Source organism: Hippopotamus amphibius, chromosome 2, assembly GCF_030028045.1.
Source record: "Hippopotamus amphibius kiboko isolate mHipAmp2 chromosome 2, mHipAmp2.hap2, whole genome shotgun sequence".
Classification (NCBI taxonomy): domain Eukaryota; kingdom Metazoa; phylum Chordata; class Mammalia; order Artiodactyla; family Hippopotamidae; genus Hippopotamus; species Hippopotamus amphibius.
Window position 1 is genome coordinate 171,448,237 of NC_080187.1, and position 15,710 is coordinate 171,463,946.

The 15,710-nt window shown below is 47.4% G+C and overlaps 2 protein-coding genes across 7 annotated transcripts in view; one reads left to right on the forward strand and one right to left on the reverse strand.

Moving 5' to 3' along the window:
- The window catches only part of LOC130846061 (cathepsin G-like), a 51,806-nt gene extending 44,737 nt beyond the window's left edge, over positions 1 to 7,069 (reverse strand). For all 3 annotated transcript variants that reach the window (XM_057724030.1, XM_057724031.1, XM_057724032.1), the window contains exon 1: positions 6,864 to 7,069. The gene's annotated coding sequence lies outside the window, so the exon portion shown is untranslated. The remainder of the gene's footprint in view (positions 1 to 6,863) is intronic.
- Positions 7,070 to 11,733: 4,664 nt separating this feature from the next.
- Positions 11,734 to 14,874, forward strand: SDR39U1 (short chain dehydrogenase/reductase family 39U member 1). Of its 4 annotated transcripts, XM_057721060.1 has the most exons (6): positions 11,734 to 11,832; positions 12,143 to 12,249; positions 12,342 to 12,424; positions 12,797 to 12,918; positions 13,707 to 13,850; positions 14,126 to 14,874. In XM_057721060.1, the coding sequence occupies exons 1-6, from the start codon at positions 11,817 to 11,819 to the stop codon at positions 14,536 to 14,538; spliced, it is 885 nt and encodes a 294-aa protein (XP_057577043.1). In that variant the 5' UTR covers positions 11,734 to 11,816; the 3' UTR covers positions 14,539 to 14,874. The 4 variants fall into 4 exon arrangements, with proteins under 4 accessions (XP_057577043.1, XP_057577045.1, XP_057577044.1 ...); XM_057721062.1 differs by lacking the exons at positions 11,734 to 11,832; positions 12,342 to 12,424 and adding an exon at positions 12,425 to 12,493 and having other exon boundaries at positions 11,839 to 12,249; XM_057721061.1 differs by lacking the exons at positions 11,734 to 11,832; positions 12,342 to 12,424 and having other exon boundaries at positions 11,839 to 12,249.
- The last annotated feature ends 836 nt before the right edge of the window (positions 14,875 to 15,710 follow it).

Genomic DNA, 15,710 nt, shown 5'->3' on the forward strand with positions numbered 1-15,710 from the left:
TGGAACACTAAGACTTACTGCGGACAGGTTGTATGGCTTCGTGGTTAAGCATGCCAGCTCTGAAACGGCCTTACGTTCAAAACCCAGCTCTATCACTTGGTAGCTGTGTGCCAACCACAGGCAAAATACTTAATGTCTTCATGTCTCAGTTTCTTCATGTCTGCAATACAGATAGTTATAGTTCCTATCTCATATAGTTGTTAGCATTAAATGAACTAATATCCTGCTTAAAACATACAAGAGCTTAATATAAGTTAGCCATCATTGCTACCACCTACTCCAAAATCCTAATTGTGTAACTAGAACCCAGAAAGGTAAAAGGACTTCTACAGTCATACGAAGTTCCTGACCCTTAACCAAGGTTCTACCTCTCTGTCACTGATCTTCTTAGGAACTAGAAAATTCACTCAAAGGAGCTTAATTAACTTACCCACCCACCACTCTAACTAAATGCATAAATCCTCCTACCTCATCCTCATCTGGTGATTACCAAGCCAGGGTGGCTACTCCACTTTCCAACCACTCAGATTAGAACGTTCTTGAACTGAAATCTGTTTCTTGCAAATATGGCTCGAAAGGGTACATGCACCCCAATGTTCACTGCGGCACTGTTTACAGTAACCAGGACATGGAAGCAACCTAAATGTCCATCAACAGAGGAATGGATAAAGAAGATGTGGTACCTGTATACAATGGAATATTACTCAGCCATTCAAAAGAATGAAATAATGCCATTTGCAGCAACATGGATGGACCGGGACATTATCATACTAAGTAAGGTTAAGTCAGACAGAGAAAGACAAATATCATCTGATATCCCTTATATGCGGAATCTAAAAAAAAATGATACAAATGAACTTATTTACAAAACAGAAACAGACTCACAGAGTTAAAGAATGAATTTATGGTTCCCAGGGGGAAGGGTGGGCAAGAGGGATAGATTGGGAGTTTGAGATTGACAAACACACACTGTTATATTTAAAATAGATAACCAACGAGGACCTACTGTGTTGTGTATTGTTTTGTTTTGTTTTGTTTTGTTTTGTTTTGTTTTGTTTTGTTTTCTGTGCCGTGAGGCTTGCAGGATCTTAGTTCCCAGACCAGGGATCAAACCCGGGCCTTGGCCGTGAAAGTGCAAGTCCTAACCACTGGACTGCCAGGGAATTCCCAAGGACCTACTACATAGCACAGGGAACTCTGCTTAATATTCTATAATAAGCTAAATGGAAAAAGAATTTGAGAAAGAATAGATAGGGACTTCCCTGGGGGCGCAGTGGTTAAGAATCTACCTGCCAACGTAGGCAACACAGGTTCAAGCTCTGGTACGGGAAGATCCCACATACCACGGAGCAATTAGGCCCGTGCACCACAACTACTGAGCCTGCGCTCTAGAGCCTGCGAGCCGCAACTACTGAAGCCCACACGCCTAGAGCCCATGCTCCACAACAACAGATGCCACTGCAATGAGAAGCCCTCGCACCACAACAAAGAGTAGCGCCTGCTCCCTGCAACTAAAGAAAGCCTGTGCACAGCAATGAAGACCCAACTCAGCCAGTAAATTAATTGATTAAAAAAAAAGAAAAAGAATAGAAACTTGTATATGTATAACTGAATCACTTTGCTGTACACCTGAAACTAGTACAACATTGTTAATCATCTATACTCCGATATAAAGTAAAAATTTTTTAAATAAATAAAATCTGCTTCTTGATAATTTCTGCCTAGAGATCCTAGATCTACATTCTGGATTCACACAGACTAATACTTTAAACCTGAGACCACCCTCCAAATGTCTGACCATAGCTCTCTGGGTCTTCTGTTTCTCTAACAGCTTTCCTTCCTCCAACCACCTCAATTCTCTGGACATACCCCTTCGATTCCAGGGCAACATCTCCCCAGGATAAATGTTGTCCTCATATATCCAGCTGTGGTCAGGCACCACACACATGAACCCTGTTCTACCCCCCAACTCCTCACAATAAAGACGAGGACAAGATGAGGTTTGAATGAGGCCCCTGGAGCAGTGGAGCCAGCCAACAGTGCAAAGTAGAACTGAATCACTCCCCTGACTTGAGATCCACACCTCCAAGTGTAAGGGCCACGGTAGCTGATGAGAGTGCTTGATGAGAGAGCTTGTTCATGTCTGAGGTTTGCTTCAAAATAATGCAGAAGGGAGGGTAGTAGGAGAAGGGTAATGAAAGGTGTAAGTGAATCAAAATTGGTCAAGTATTGATAATAGCTGAAGTTGAGTAATGAGTACACTGAATGTACTGTACAATCCTCCTCACTTTGCATATGTTCCAAATTTTTTATTGGGTTGGCCAAAAAGTTCATTCATTTTCTCACCAATAATGGCATCATTAGGCTGGGGCAGACAGGATGATAAGATCTTTGCTAGTTTTCATAATGGTTTTCCTGATTAAGATCTTCTCTGATTTTCATCTCACATGAGTTTATCTTTGCGGGGCTGCAGGCTCTGAAAAGTACACCACAACCAACTGAATGTTTCCATTGCCAACTTCACCTCTGGGCTGTGGAACAATCACATCAACCTCTTCTTTGGGCCTTTATTCTCAAAGGGTGTGTCTGTCAGGTCCAGCAGTGACAGATGGCACAATCACACAGGATAATTTAGGAAAAGTTCAATGGACAATCTATTTGCAAAGGGAGCAGAGTTACAGGAAAGCAATAGGGGGTGGTGACGCACCCCAGAGCTGGCAAGAGTGAGAAGCCATCACTGCCTCTTGGGCACGATGGGACGTGGGGGAGGAGTGGTTCCCGGACCCCAGAAAGAAAGCTGAAGCTCTGCCTCCACTAGCTCCAGCTGTGGCTGCAGGACAGTACCTGTGGGCTGCAGTAGAAGAAGGACTCACAGATAACCGGTGGTCTGGCACAAAGCGGTTCAGTGAAAAATTCCACCATCTCACTCTTCCCTTGCCCCCCCGACTCCTGCCAGCATCCCCCGTTGGCCAATTCCAATTGAAAGCCAGAGGACAAGGAGGGCTTTTGAAGCAGGGCAAAAGGTGGGTCCCAGAGCAGGGTGGAGGGTGGATCTGAAGAGGTGAGTGGAGAATACAAGGCCTTTTTCCTGTCTGTGCCCAATCCCTGAGAGAAACTTTCACTGAGTCCTTTGGCCTGTTTGGTCTCTCATGTCTTTGGTTGACAGTCCTAAGGCCACATCCCTTCCAGGAATCATATCACAGATAAATTACTTGCACTCAAATCTTTGTATCAGGGTCTGTTTCTGGGAAAACCCAATCTAAGATACCTCCCGAAATCAAGATTTATTAAATCTACTGTAATCAGTACAATGTGATATTGATGCAAAGAATCAACTGGAGCAATGAAACAGAAGAGAGTCCAGAAAAAGACACGTTCATCCATGGACACTTGGTTTATGGCAAAGGAGGAAGTGCAGGGCAGTGGAAAAGGACACTCATTTCAGTGCAAATGCTGGGCCAAGTGAATATCCATGGGGATAAATGAAATTTGACCCCTATCTCACACACACACACAAATCAATTCCAGGTGCTCAACACATTAAAGGTAAAGTAATAAAACTTCTAAACAATATGACAGGAGTATCTTTATTACCGTGGGGTTTAGAAAGATTTCTTAAAGGTACAGAAAAATCACTAACCTTGAAACAAGTTTCTCAACCTTGCACTACCGACATTTTGAACAGGATACATTTTTGTTGTGGGGGAATGTCTGTGCATTGTAGGATGTTTAACAGCATCCCTGGCCTCTACCCACTGATGCCAGTAGCACCACCACCACCACTCCAGCTATGACAACCAAAAATGTCTCCAAGACACTGCCAAATGTCCCTTGGGGGAGTTGTTGCCACGTTGGGGGGGAAGGACAGAACACCTCCTAAAACTGAATTTCACATTAAACAACAACAACAAAAACAGTGTGTGTCCCAAAAATTTCCTGGGAAATAAATTAAATTTTTTCACTGTTTAGCTGATATTCAGATTTAACTAGGGGTCCTATATTTTATCCGCAGTTGAGAACTACTGTCTTAAAGTAAAAATGATTTGATAAATTGGGTTACAATAAGGACTTCTACTCACCAAAAGATACCTTTAAGAGAGTGAAAAGGCAAGCCTCCCAGTGGAGGAAGATCCTTACATCACATATGCCAACAAAGGGCTAACACACATTTATAGATAATGCCTGTCAATCAATAAGAAAAAAAATCAGACAACCCTAAAGAAACACTGACAAGAGACTTAAACAGGAAATTCACAAAATAAGATATCCAAATGGCCAATAAACATATGAAAGGCACCCAACCTTATTAGTAATCAAGAAAATACAAACTGAAACTACAATGCAATACCACTACACAATCACCAGGATGGCTTAAAAAGACTGATAATACCAAGTATGGGCAAGCAGAGCCACAGGAACTCTCCTGGTAATGGAGGGAGTGTAAATTGAGTCAACCACTTTGACAGCATCCGTTGGGAAACTGAAAACGTACATATCCTCTGACCTATCAATCCCACTCCTAGGAATGTACCCAAAAGAAATATCTGTATCATAAAGTATGAACAAGAATGCTCATAACAACATGGTATTAGGAAGCAACACAAAAGTCCATCAACAGGGAATTCCTAGGTGGCGCAGTGGTTAAGAATCTGCCTGCAAATGCAGGGGACATGGGTTCGATCCCTGCTCCAGGAAGATCCCACATACTGCAGAGCAACTAAGCCCGTGCGCCACAACTACTGAGCCTGCGCTCTAGAGCCGTGAGCCACAACTATTGAGCCTGTGAGCCACAACTACCGAAGCCTGTGCACCTAGAGCCTGTGCTCTGCAGCCAGAGAAGCCACTGCAATGAGGAGCCCTCGCACCACAATGAAGAGTGGCCCCCAATCTCCACAACTAGAGAAAAGCCCGTGTGTAGCAATGAAGACCCAACGCAGCCAATAAATTAATTTTTTTTAAAAAGTCCAACAGTAGGATGAATAAATATATGGTATGGTAATATCACATGGGATACTATCCCACAATAAAAATTAACCACTGGTCTGTACAACAACATGGATGAATCTCACAAACAAATAATGTTGAGGAGAGGAAAAGAGCCAGACTTAAAAGAAGACCTATTGTTTCAGTCCATCTCTATAATAAAGCTTAGAAACTGACAAAACTAATCTATGGTGTTAAAAGTCTAGATAGTCGGTTACCTTCGGTGAGGACTGAGGAGGCAGGAATCAGGAGGAGGCCCGTGGCTGGGGAATAGGGGGCTTCTCCAGGGGCTGTGGATATGCTGGTCCTGACTGGGGTGGTGGTTACATGGATGTGTTCACGTTGAGTTGTAGGTGTTAGACTGCAATTAAAAGTTTGGGAGGTTTTTTTTTGGTTAAGTTAGAGTCTAAGTTTTTTGGTTGCCTTATTTCTAGTTAACATCTAACTCTTGCTATTCAATGACTTCTCTTTTTTCCCCACCCAGCCAATTTTACCATATTTTTAGAATGTGTATTTTTACCTATAGCAGCCTCTTTGACTAGGCTAGTCAATTACCAAGGAAGATTTTTTTTTTTAAGTGCCTGAAAACATCAATTCAGAAATTTACTTCTTAATTTGTAAGGTTCTTATGGGTTGTTGCCTTTTGATATTATACCTTTCAATTTTTCACTAACTAATCTTCCTGTTTTATCTCAGTTATCTCCCTTCTCCCACAAGGATGTTGGATTTAACTGGGTGTAAACACAATTAGTAAAAGAATTACAGGTAACACCTGGCATGGTTTATATCACAGTCTATTTCCAAAACTCAAAATCTTATGTAGAAACATCGCCTCTAATTTCTACCCTAATGAGGCATTTTCCACCCTTTCCTTCCTCAAGTAGTACAGTTTGCATTAAATTAACAGCTTCTCTAATCTCACTTTTCACTCCCAGAACTGGTCAGGTAACCCACAATAGCGAGTGGTCTGCTTCTTCACAATCCCATTTTGCTCTTCCATCCATTCCATCTTTTTGTTATTATTATTATTATTAAAATTATTTATTATTTTGGCTGCATTGGGTCTTTTTTGCTGTGCGTGGGCTTTCTCTTTAGCTGCAGCAAGTGGAGGCTACTCTTCGTTGTGATATGCGGGCTTCTCATTGTGGTGGCTTCTCTTGCTGTGGAGCACAGGCTCTACGTGCGTGCACTTCAGTAGTTGTGGCACATGGGCTCAGTAGTTGTGGCTTGAAAGCTCTAGAGTGGAGGGTCAGTAGTTGTGGTGCATGGGCTTAGTTGCTCCACCGCATGTGGAATCTTCCTGGACCAGGGACTGAACCCCTGTCCCTTGCATTGGCAGACGGATCCTTAACCACTGTGCCACCAGGGAAGTCCCCATCCATTCCATTTTAAACCATATAAGTGTAATTTGCCTCTCACCACCTCACCCAGGCACTCAGTTCCTCAAAAGGATGCCAAATAGTTCTAGCAGGCCAATGAATAAATAAGTTTTATTCACCTTGCAATGATCTGCCTTCTAAAGCAACATCTAAGACTATATTGTGTCACACAATCAGTCGACATTTTATTATACGCGGAAGTGATTTTGAGAATCACATGAGAATGTGATTTCCTCCCACAGACATCTGGTAAGTTTTTACTTTAAGATCATTTATGTCTTCCTCGTGTACAGGGCCACTTCACTCTCATATGCTTATCATATCCTTTACTCTGGAATTATGGCCCATGATCATCTTCCCATTAGGTCCCGTTGGACCAGATACGCCTTCATATGCTGCTCATTTGCCGCGGAGGGTTTCAAATCTCCGGTTTTACTTCGTGACCCACTCGGGAGCGCGGGCCCCGCCCCCGGCCGAAAATGGCGGGCCCCGGGGGCTTACCTCGGAATTTGAGCTCGTGCTGCGGCTCGAGGCTCAGGACCTGCTCCACATTCGCCATGTTCCTTGGCGGCGGCGACCTCTAGCAGGGAGACCCCTGAAAAGTCACCTGGGGCGGGAGGCGTGAAAGCCGCGCCCCCTTTAAATTTGGAAAGGACGGGGCGCGCGCACGCGCGCGCGGGCGGAGGCAGGGGCCTGGTGCGCGGGCGTGCGGGCAGCCGACGGCGAGCACGAAGCCGCGGTGCCCCCACGAGCGCTCGGCACGCGCGCATGCGCGCACGGAGCAGGCTGGCCAGCTCGGCCCGGCGCGCGCTGGGGCGGTGAGGCGCTGAGCGCGCGGAACCCCTGCCGGGTAGCGCGCAGGCGCGGCTCTGGCCGCAGGGGCGGGAGCCGGGGGTCGCGCAGGTCTGGGACGCCCAGAATTGAGGACCCTAACCACGAAGAGTGTTTCTTTAGGGCCCATGGGAGCCAGGCTTTGTGTCAAGTGCTTTGCTCAATAATAATAAATAAGAAGAATGAACTTCCACTTTCCCTTGCTTATGTGATGCCAAGCACTTAGAGACTTTGAGTGATAACGAAAGGACTATTTATTCTTATTATAAACATAACGTTTATGAGTGAATGATGCGTGCTAGGCACTGTGACGTAAGGTAAGCAATAAATATAAATTTAGTAGGCTACCCCCCCCAAAAAAAAGATTCATGACCCAGCAATGAACCAGGCGGAGGCTGTCTCTCACCTGGCTTGGCTTTTCCTGCCTTTGTCTATTTGCTACACTGTTGGTCAGAGGGGAAACAAACCCGGGAAAAGCCTGCTGATGGCCATTTTACAGCCTAGAGCCAGAACACTGGCAACAGTCTGCAGCCTGTAGCCCTTCCTTTGAGTGGGTAGGAAATGGAATTTCTGGGCTAGTGAGGCCACTGGTGGTGCAGCCAGAGCTGCTCATGTTAAACATTTCCCCTCAGCCTGACCAAAGACTAATATCTCTCTCTCTCTTCTCCTCTCCTCTCTCCCTCTGTCTCATACAAACACATACACTCTCTCTCCAGTACTCGAGCACAAAGGAGGGCAATCCTCGCCTCGTTTCCCACTCACTGCTCTGGAAAGAGAAAGCAGACACTCCTCAGGGGTACTTGGTCTTCATGGCAGGTCCAGACCAAAAGCAGAAGGACATGGGGCTGATGCCAGAGGCGAAAAATTATCAACTCCTGAAAAAGGCACCACTGGAAACAGACGTCTGGATAGTGGTCTGGCTGGAGAGGGTGGCATCTAGAAGTCTTCATGGAGGGGAGAAAAGAGAAGAGGAGGTGTAGCCCTGAGAGAAGAATTGGCATCTCCACAGAGGGAAAGGCTCAGGGGACGCTGCTTCTGAAATAGGAGGGAAGGGGGCAGGGCACAACCTTTAAAAGAATGACATAGCCATGGGACATGATAAAAGCTGGTTAGAACCATATAGGTCCAAGATGATGGAAAATTCCACTTCCGGTAGAACTTGTGCCTCATAATACACTCATTGTAATACATTCGCATATGCTAAATGATGCACCCACCAGCATTATGACAGTTCTGAGGCTAACCATAAAAGGCAAAAAAGGGGGCAGTGGCACAATTCCTGGAAATCTCTGCCCCTTCCCTGAAATAGTTGGAATAATCTTCCCACTCATTAGCCTATGAAATTAACCAGCCCATAAAAATTAACCACCCTATATTTCAGAGTCTCTTGCCTTCTGATATGGCCCACGCTCTCTGTGGAGTGTGTTTGTCCCAAGGCCATTCTCGTATTTTGAGATGGATGGCGTTGTGTCTATGGAATGTGTACCTCTCTAAATAAATCCACTTCTTACCTATCACTTTGTGTCTCACTGAATTCTTTCCGCTATGAGACATAAAGAACCTGAGCTTCATGAAGTCCTGAGACCAGGTGTGTGATCTCAATTAAAAGTCCATGAGTTCAAGTACCAATCTAGGTTTTGGCCAGGTTCGAGTCCCTGCATGTGGGTTCAAGTCCCAATCTGAGTGGCACAGTTTCACTTCCATCTTCACAAAGTCTGGGGTCTGAGGAGACTATGTTAAAAAGGGGGACTGGGACTTCCCTGGTGGTGGAGTGTTTAAGACTTTGTGCTTCCAATACAGGGGTCCCGGGTTTGATCCCTAGTCGGGGAACTAGATCCCACATGCATGCCACAACTAAGAGTTCACATGCCACAACTAAGGAGCCACCTGCTGCAATTAAGACCCGGCACAAAAAAAAAAAAAAAGACCTGACACAACCTAATTAATTAATTAATTAAAAAAGGGGGACCAGAGGGGTTCTTAGCATCCTTTATCTGTTGGGTCTCCTTGTTAGGATTTTGGTTGATTCGTTGGTTGGTTCTATAATATTTTCATCAGAAACTGTGAAACGATGATGTGAACAGCATTTAACAAGTTACAGCCCAGAGCCTGACAGAAGTTGCAAAAATCTGTCCAAACAAAATAAAGCAGAGGGCATTCATACCGTTAGAGCCGGCACAGAGGAAGGTGCAGAGTGGCTAGCAAATCCCTCATCCTGCCCTGTCCCAGCCCACACTGAGAGGAGGACCCTCCCTGAGTCCTGGCTTCCTGTCCACAGTGATGGCCTGACCACCCAGAGGGACTGTGCTCAACTCCTTTTGCTGTTTCAGGAAGCAGCTGTGGGGGAAACAGTCCCATTTCAATGAAAGAATTCCTTGTGATTGCTACAGACTCAGGAGGGAACCTTGTCTTCCTGAAGGGAACCAGCTGCACTTGCCCCTAAACCCAGATGTACAGACAGAAATTTCTCATGTCTTGTTGTCTGGCTCAGCTTTGAATGTTTTAACTGCCAAAGTGTCAGATGGACTGCGAGATCTGCGAACAGTTTAACTTTACTAGATCAGTTGCCAAAGGAGAGGCTGAGGAGGAAGGATAAGCTGACCCACCCATTTCCAGAACCCCAAAGAAAAAAACTTTAAGTCATTAAGAGCCTGCTCTCCATCAGCCTCCCAAGGGAGAAGGAGTGGTTGCTGGGATCAGAGCGCTGTCCCTATGTATATCCCCTCTTACAAGGGGCACAAAACCCTGGAAGGGATTCCTACCTCACTTCCATGAGGATATTGAAGGATCTCCACCCTCTTGAATCTATGGTCTAAAGGCATCTGATTTAGCCTCTCTCCTCCCCCTCTCCTCACAGCTCCCCACCCCTGCCCTGACCCAGGCATTGTCTCCTGTCAACCAAGACTCTGGGTTACAAAAATTGACTGACAACCCACAAGATAGCCTCAGTCCCAAAGCACACTTTGTTTTGGGTCTCTGGATAGTTCTTTTATTTTCTAGCTAACTCGACAACTCATTTAAGTGAAGCTGTGTCCAATTCTATCCAGCATATCCAGGAACTTTGTAATGGAACTGTTTTAGGATACATATGCCACACAGTGTTCCTCCCACAAATTTTTATTTTTTAATTTATTTTTTAAAAAATATTTATTTATTTGGCTGCACTGGGTCTTAGTTGCAGCATGCAGGATCTTCATTGTGGCACCTGGGATCTTTTAGTTGCGGCACAAGGGATCTTCTTTGCAGCATGCGGGACCTTTAGTTGAGGCATGCGGACTCTTTATTCCCAGCATGCAGACTCTTACTTGTGGCATGCATGTGGGATCTAGTTTCCTGACCAGGAAGCCCCTGCATTGGGAGCGTGGAGTCTTAACCACTGGACCACCAGGGAAGTCCCCCACATATTTTTTAAAAGATGATTCAGCTTGCAGTGTGTGGAACTGTGTGGGGAGAAGAGACCTATTAAAGAAGCAGCGACATATTAAAGAGACTATTGCAGAAAATAGACCAAAGAGATTAGTAACTTGAAGAAGAGTAGTGGTGGCAGAGATAGAAATAGATGGATCTGGGAGATATTTAGTAAGTAAAATCAACAGAGTTTTAGATATCCAAGAAGAGATATCTAGTGGGGAGTTTTTATAGGATTCAGGAGCTCTGAGGCTCTCCTATAGTTCATAGGAGACTTGGGAAGTCTTGTTTGAAAAACCTGGTAACTGAATTCACCGAGGTAGATGCTTGGGAATAAGTGCAGAATGGGAAGAGAGGAATATCAACAACACCTTAGAGGAGGTGAAACAACTCTTTATTCACATACTGACTAAAGCTGGGTGAAAGACCCAGAAGAGGGGGTGGCTTTCGTTGAGGCCAAGAAAAGAGTATTTCCTGAGGGAGGAGTCAGCAAATGTCCACTGATACAGAGGTCGAGAAAAACGACTGAAAACTAGGCATTAGTTTTGGTGACACATGGGAAATTGGCGATCTTGGCGAGAGGGGCAATGAATGTGATAAAGGCAAAGCCGGACGGATGTGAAGTAGAAGTAGAAAATGGACACCAGTCTTTTAAGAAGTTTGGCTATTAAGGTGAAGAGAAAGATAGGACATTAGCGGAGGAAGAAGAGGGCTGGAGAAGGGTTATTTTAAGTCGAGGGGAACTTTAGAACGTTTAAATGCCGACAGGAAGGAGCCGGAACAGGGAGAAGAAAAGGTGAAATAATAGGCTGGGAGAACGAAAGCTACTGCTGGATGCATTCTCTCGGAATACTAATCCACCAAACTAAACAGACAGCCAGAATTCGGAGGTTTGAATAGCTTCGGGTTTTAGGTCAAAGATTTTCCTATACTAAAACCTTCCCTCCTCCGCCTCCTCCCCATCTTTCCCCGCCCCCTCAGCCTACTCCCTGTCCCCGCCTCCTTGCCAAGGTCCCGGCTTCGCCTCGCAAGGAAATATACAGCCTTCTCTACGAATACTTCCGGGTCGCCAGGCAGGGCCACGCCCAGTCTCAATTCCGCCGGCCCCACGACTGGAGCTCGCTTCCCGAAAGACGCATGCGCAAAAGTGCTGTAGTTGCGCCCTAGAGGAGGCAACCTCTAAATCGTGCGCAGGCGCGTTAGGTCCTGGTCGCTATGAGAGTTCTTGTGGGTGAGGGAAGGCAGGAAGGGGGAGTGGGAGGAGGCACAGTTTATGCAAAGAAGATGTAGCCAGAAATTGAGAGCTAAGAGGCCGTTTCTGAGCGAGGGCACCATCTCGTGCACAGGCAGCCTGGCCTTGGCCTCAGAGCACTGGAAGCCGAATCTCCCTAAGCTCTGTGACCTGTGTCACCTAGCATCGCGGGGAGGGGGCGAGAAGGAGGGGAGAAGTCTGGAGTCAGATGGAGGGCACCAGAGAAGGGGCCACATGCGGGGGCAGAAGCCGCCCCCGGGAGGATAAACACCTCGCATTTTCTGATCAGGTGGCGGGACGGGCTTCATCGGGACAGCCCTAACCCAGCTGCTGAAGGCCAGGGGCCACGAAGTGACGTTGGTTTCCCGAAAGCCGGGGCCCGGTCGGATCACGTGGGTATGTCCAAATTCTGGAAGCATGGGGGTAGAGGGTCCTGGTTTGGTGGCTCAGGGCGCGGCCTCGCGGGCCCTGTGTACTTTCTCCAACAGGATGAGCTCGCTACGTCCGGGCTGCCCCCTTGCGATGCCGCCGTCAATCTGGCGGGAGAGAACATCCTCAACCCTCTCCGCAGGTCAGCCGGCCCCTGCAGCTGACATCCTTCAGAGCAGAGGGAGGAGAGGGCCGACTCTGACGAGAACCAGTGAGCTGCGGAGAATGGGGCTGCCAGATTGAGAACTCAGCCCGTATCCCTGCCTGCTCGTGCCCCCACCCCATTCCTCCACACCCACTTGCCCTTCTTCCCACTCAGCTAGTGGACCTTACTCCCCACTCAGGATGCCCAAAGTAGATGTGCCTTTTCCTCCTACAGAAGAGATGGACCATTTCTCTAAGCTGCAATGCAGGGCTTTACTAGAAATGGATACAGATGGGCCCCAGGGAAAGAGAGGGAAGGAAGGGTATGTGCACATATTTAGTGGCATGTTATTTCCCGTTTCTCCTGCAGGTGGAATGAAGCCTTCCAAAAAGAGGTTCTCAGCAGCCGCCTGGAGACCACCCAAATGCTGGCTGAAGCCATTGCTAAGGCCCCACACCCCCCCCAGGCCTGGGTCTTAGTCACAGGTGTAGGTATGCCCCACACCACCAACCCTTAGACTAGCCAGGGAAAGGAGGGAGCACAGGGAAGGGTAGCTCAGGCCCCAGAGTGCTAGTCTTTTCCAAGCACAGGAACTACCTAGGCCCTCATTCCGTGCATATTTCTCCTGACTTTTGTGTACTTTCACTGAGAAATGGGAACCTCAGAGAAAGTGAGGGGAGTGGCACTGCTCCCAGTGCCAGGGAAAGTCCCACCGACTCCCAGGTCCCTTATTTCTCATAGCACAGTTCTTTAGGAACAGAATTCTTGATTCTTGTATTTTACTTTTGGGACCAAATATCTATGTGTGTGTATATATTACATACACACACACTAGCCACTATTCTAAGTGCTTTGTACATATTACATTTAATCCTCATAGGTACTATGGGAATAACAGTATCTATGCAGTGGATACTATTATTCCCATTTTAAAGATGCAAAAATTCTGCACAGAGAAGTTATGTAATTTGCCTAAAGTCACAGAGTTAATAAATGATGGAGTTGAGATTAAAACTCAGGCAGCCTGGCACCCAAGTCCTTGTTCTTAGCTTCTGCACTCTAGCAGCCTCAGCTTAGCCTTGTAACAAAAGATAAGAATGGCTCCAGGGCAGGAACAGGTCAGGTCATGGAGAAGCTCAAGGGGAAAATATCCATGGCTCTGACTTCCCATGGGGAAATCCCAAGGGTGGAGGAGGGTGAGGCCAAAGGAAGCCTTGACTGCAAAGGGCCAGGCAGGACCAGGGACATCCAGGGAAAACACGTGCTGTTCCACCGGCAGCTTACTACCAGCCCAGCCTGACTGCTGAGTACGATGAGGACAGCCCAGGAGGGGATTTTGACTTTTTCTCCAACCTTGTAACCAAATGGGAAGCTGCAGCCAGGCTTCCTGGAGATTCTACACGTCAAGTGGTGGTGCGCTCTGGTGAGAACTAGGGGCCTGGATATCAGGCAGGGTTGGAATGCCTTCTCTAGGCTGGGAGCGTGGGGGGATGAGGGGAGCTGAGCTTATAGAGGATGCCACCACTTCTGGCTAACCTGCAGGTGGGAGGATGGGACATCCCAAAGAGAGCCACACCCTTTGCCTGCCACAGAGCAAAGTCAGCATGGGGAAAGGGTGAGGGGGTGAAGCGGGGAGGAACAGTGGGACTGCCTGCAGGCTGAGGGGCCTCCCTATACCGTCCTTCTTGCCTGCTCTAGGGGTTGTGCTGGGCCGTGGAGGTGGTGCCATTGGTTACATGCTCCTGCCTTTCCGCCTGGGCCTGGGGGGCCCCATCGGCTCAGGCCACCAGTTCTTCCCCTGGATTCACATTGGAGACTTGGCGGGAATCCTGGCTCACGCCCTTGAAGCAAGCCACGTGCAAGGGGTCCTGAATGGAGTGGCTCCAGCCTCTTCCACTACCAATGCTGAGTTTGCTCGGGCCTTGGGTGCAGCCCTGGGCCGCCCAGCCTTCATCCCTTTCCCCAGCACTGTGGTCCAAGCTGTCTTTGGGCGAGAACGTGCCGTCATGCTGCTGGAGGGCCAGAAGGTGGTCCCACGGCGGACACTGGCTGCTGGCTACCAGTATTCCTTCCCAGAGCTGGGGGCCGCCTTGAAGGAAGTCATAGCCTAAGTGGAGGAGGCTCAAGGCAGAGCCTGAGGCCTGTCCCTCAGCAGAGGCTTCCTAGTGAGAGACTGCATAAGCTCAGGTTCTCCTCTACTTGAGACCTGAAACCATCTGCTTCTTAGGGAGTCCTCGTTCTTTCTCATTGACCTGTTGCCCCACCTTATTTAACTGAGACTGTCCGCTGTTTCAAGGTTGCAATCTCATCAAATCAGGACCTTAACCTCTTCAACTCCTCGTAAAGAAATTGCCAGGTTTGGTTTCCCTGCGGGTCCTGTTCCTGTCCCATTTCTCCTTTTTGCTGTGTAGGGAATGTTCTGCAGTTTAGGCAATAAAAATAAATTATCTCACTCGCTTCAGCTCATCTCTTTGGCCTAGATTCTCCTGAAATTTATTCAAGGAGTATCATCTTAGATGACCTCTTCCTTTACATGGGGTTTTGAAAGTTATAATGGGCAGCTTCTCCCTTCTTGGTCCCTCCGTTGCCAAAAGAGCTGGCAACAAACTTGAGGCATGAGGTTATGACAAAGGTAGAGGCAAGAAGACAAGAATGGTGATCCATTTCCGGTGGGCTCTGGGTCACCCTGCATACTTGTGCACACAATGCCATTAAGATGCCAGCAGAGGAAGAGACAAGGGTCAAGTTTAGGGCAGTCTTCAGTCTGTCACTGAGTGGCAGTGAATTGATAAAGCAATCACATGCTGGCCCCAGCTCATCAAGCTGCAGCAGGACAAAGCTGTGCAAAGCTCAGGACTGTCAGAAGCTAAGGACTTGCCTCTTATCTGACTGCGGCCACTTCAGTCAACCAGGTCCCTAGCACAAAAGGGCAGAAGATACCTCAAAGAGCCCACTGCACACCCACCAGCACTGAAAGTGAAAGGTACAAGGAACCTATCAAAAACTACAAACTCAACCCTTTCAAGGTAAAAAGTCCCAAGTATGCATCAAGGAGCCTCTCCCTTTTTCTTGATCCTGGTTTCCGCCACAGTTTGACCAGAAGTAGTTCCCCTAGCCCCCAATCTGGGCCACATTAACCAGTCTCCTTTCTTCTGAGGGGACTATGGGTTGTCTTTGAATCACGGTCACCACCCGGACTGGCCTCTCTCCAACTCGCCTGCCCCCAGCCCAGCTCGGTGCGGTGTAGCGGTGTACCTGTGTACCTCACCAACAGCGAGGGGCG

Excerpts from the sequence above, each read along its gene's own strand:
- SDR39U1 (XM_057721060.1), top strand. Across the intron at positions 12,425-12,796 it reads ATCCTCAACCCTCTCCGCAG|GTGGAATGAAGCCTTCCAAA; the intron begins GTCAGCCGGCCC and ends TTTCTCCTGCAG. Across the intron at positions 12,919-13,706 it reads GGTCTTAGTCACAGGTGTAG|CTTACTACCAGCCCAGCCTG; the intron begins GTATGCCCCACA and ends TTCCACCGGCAG.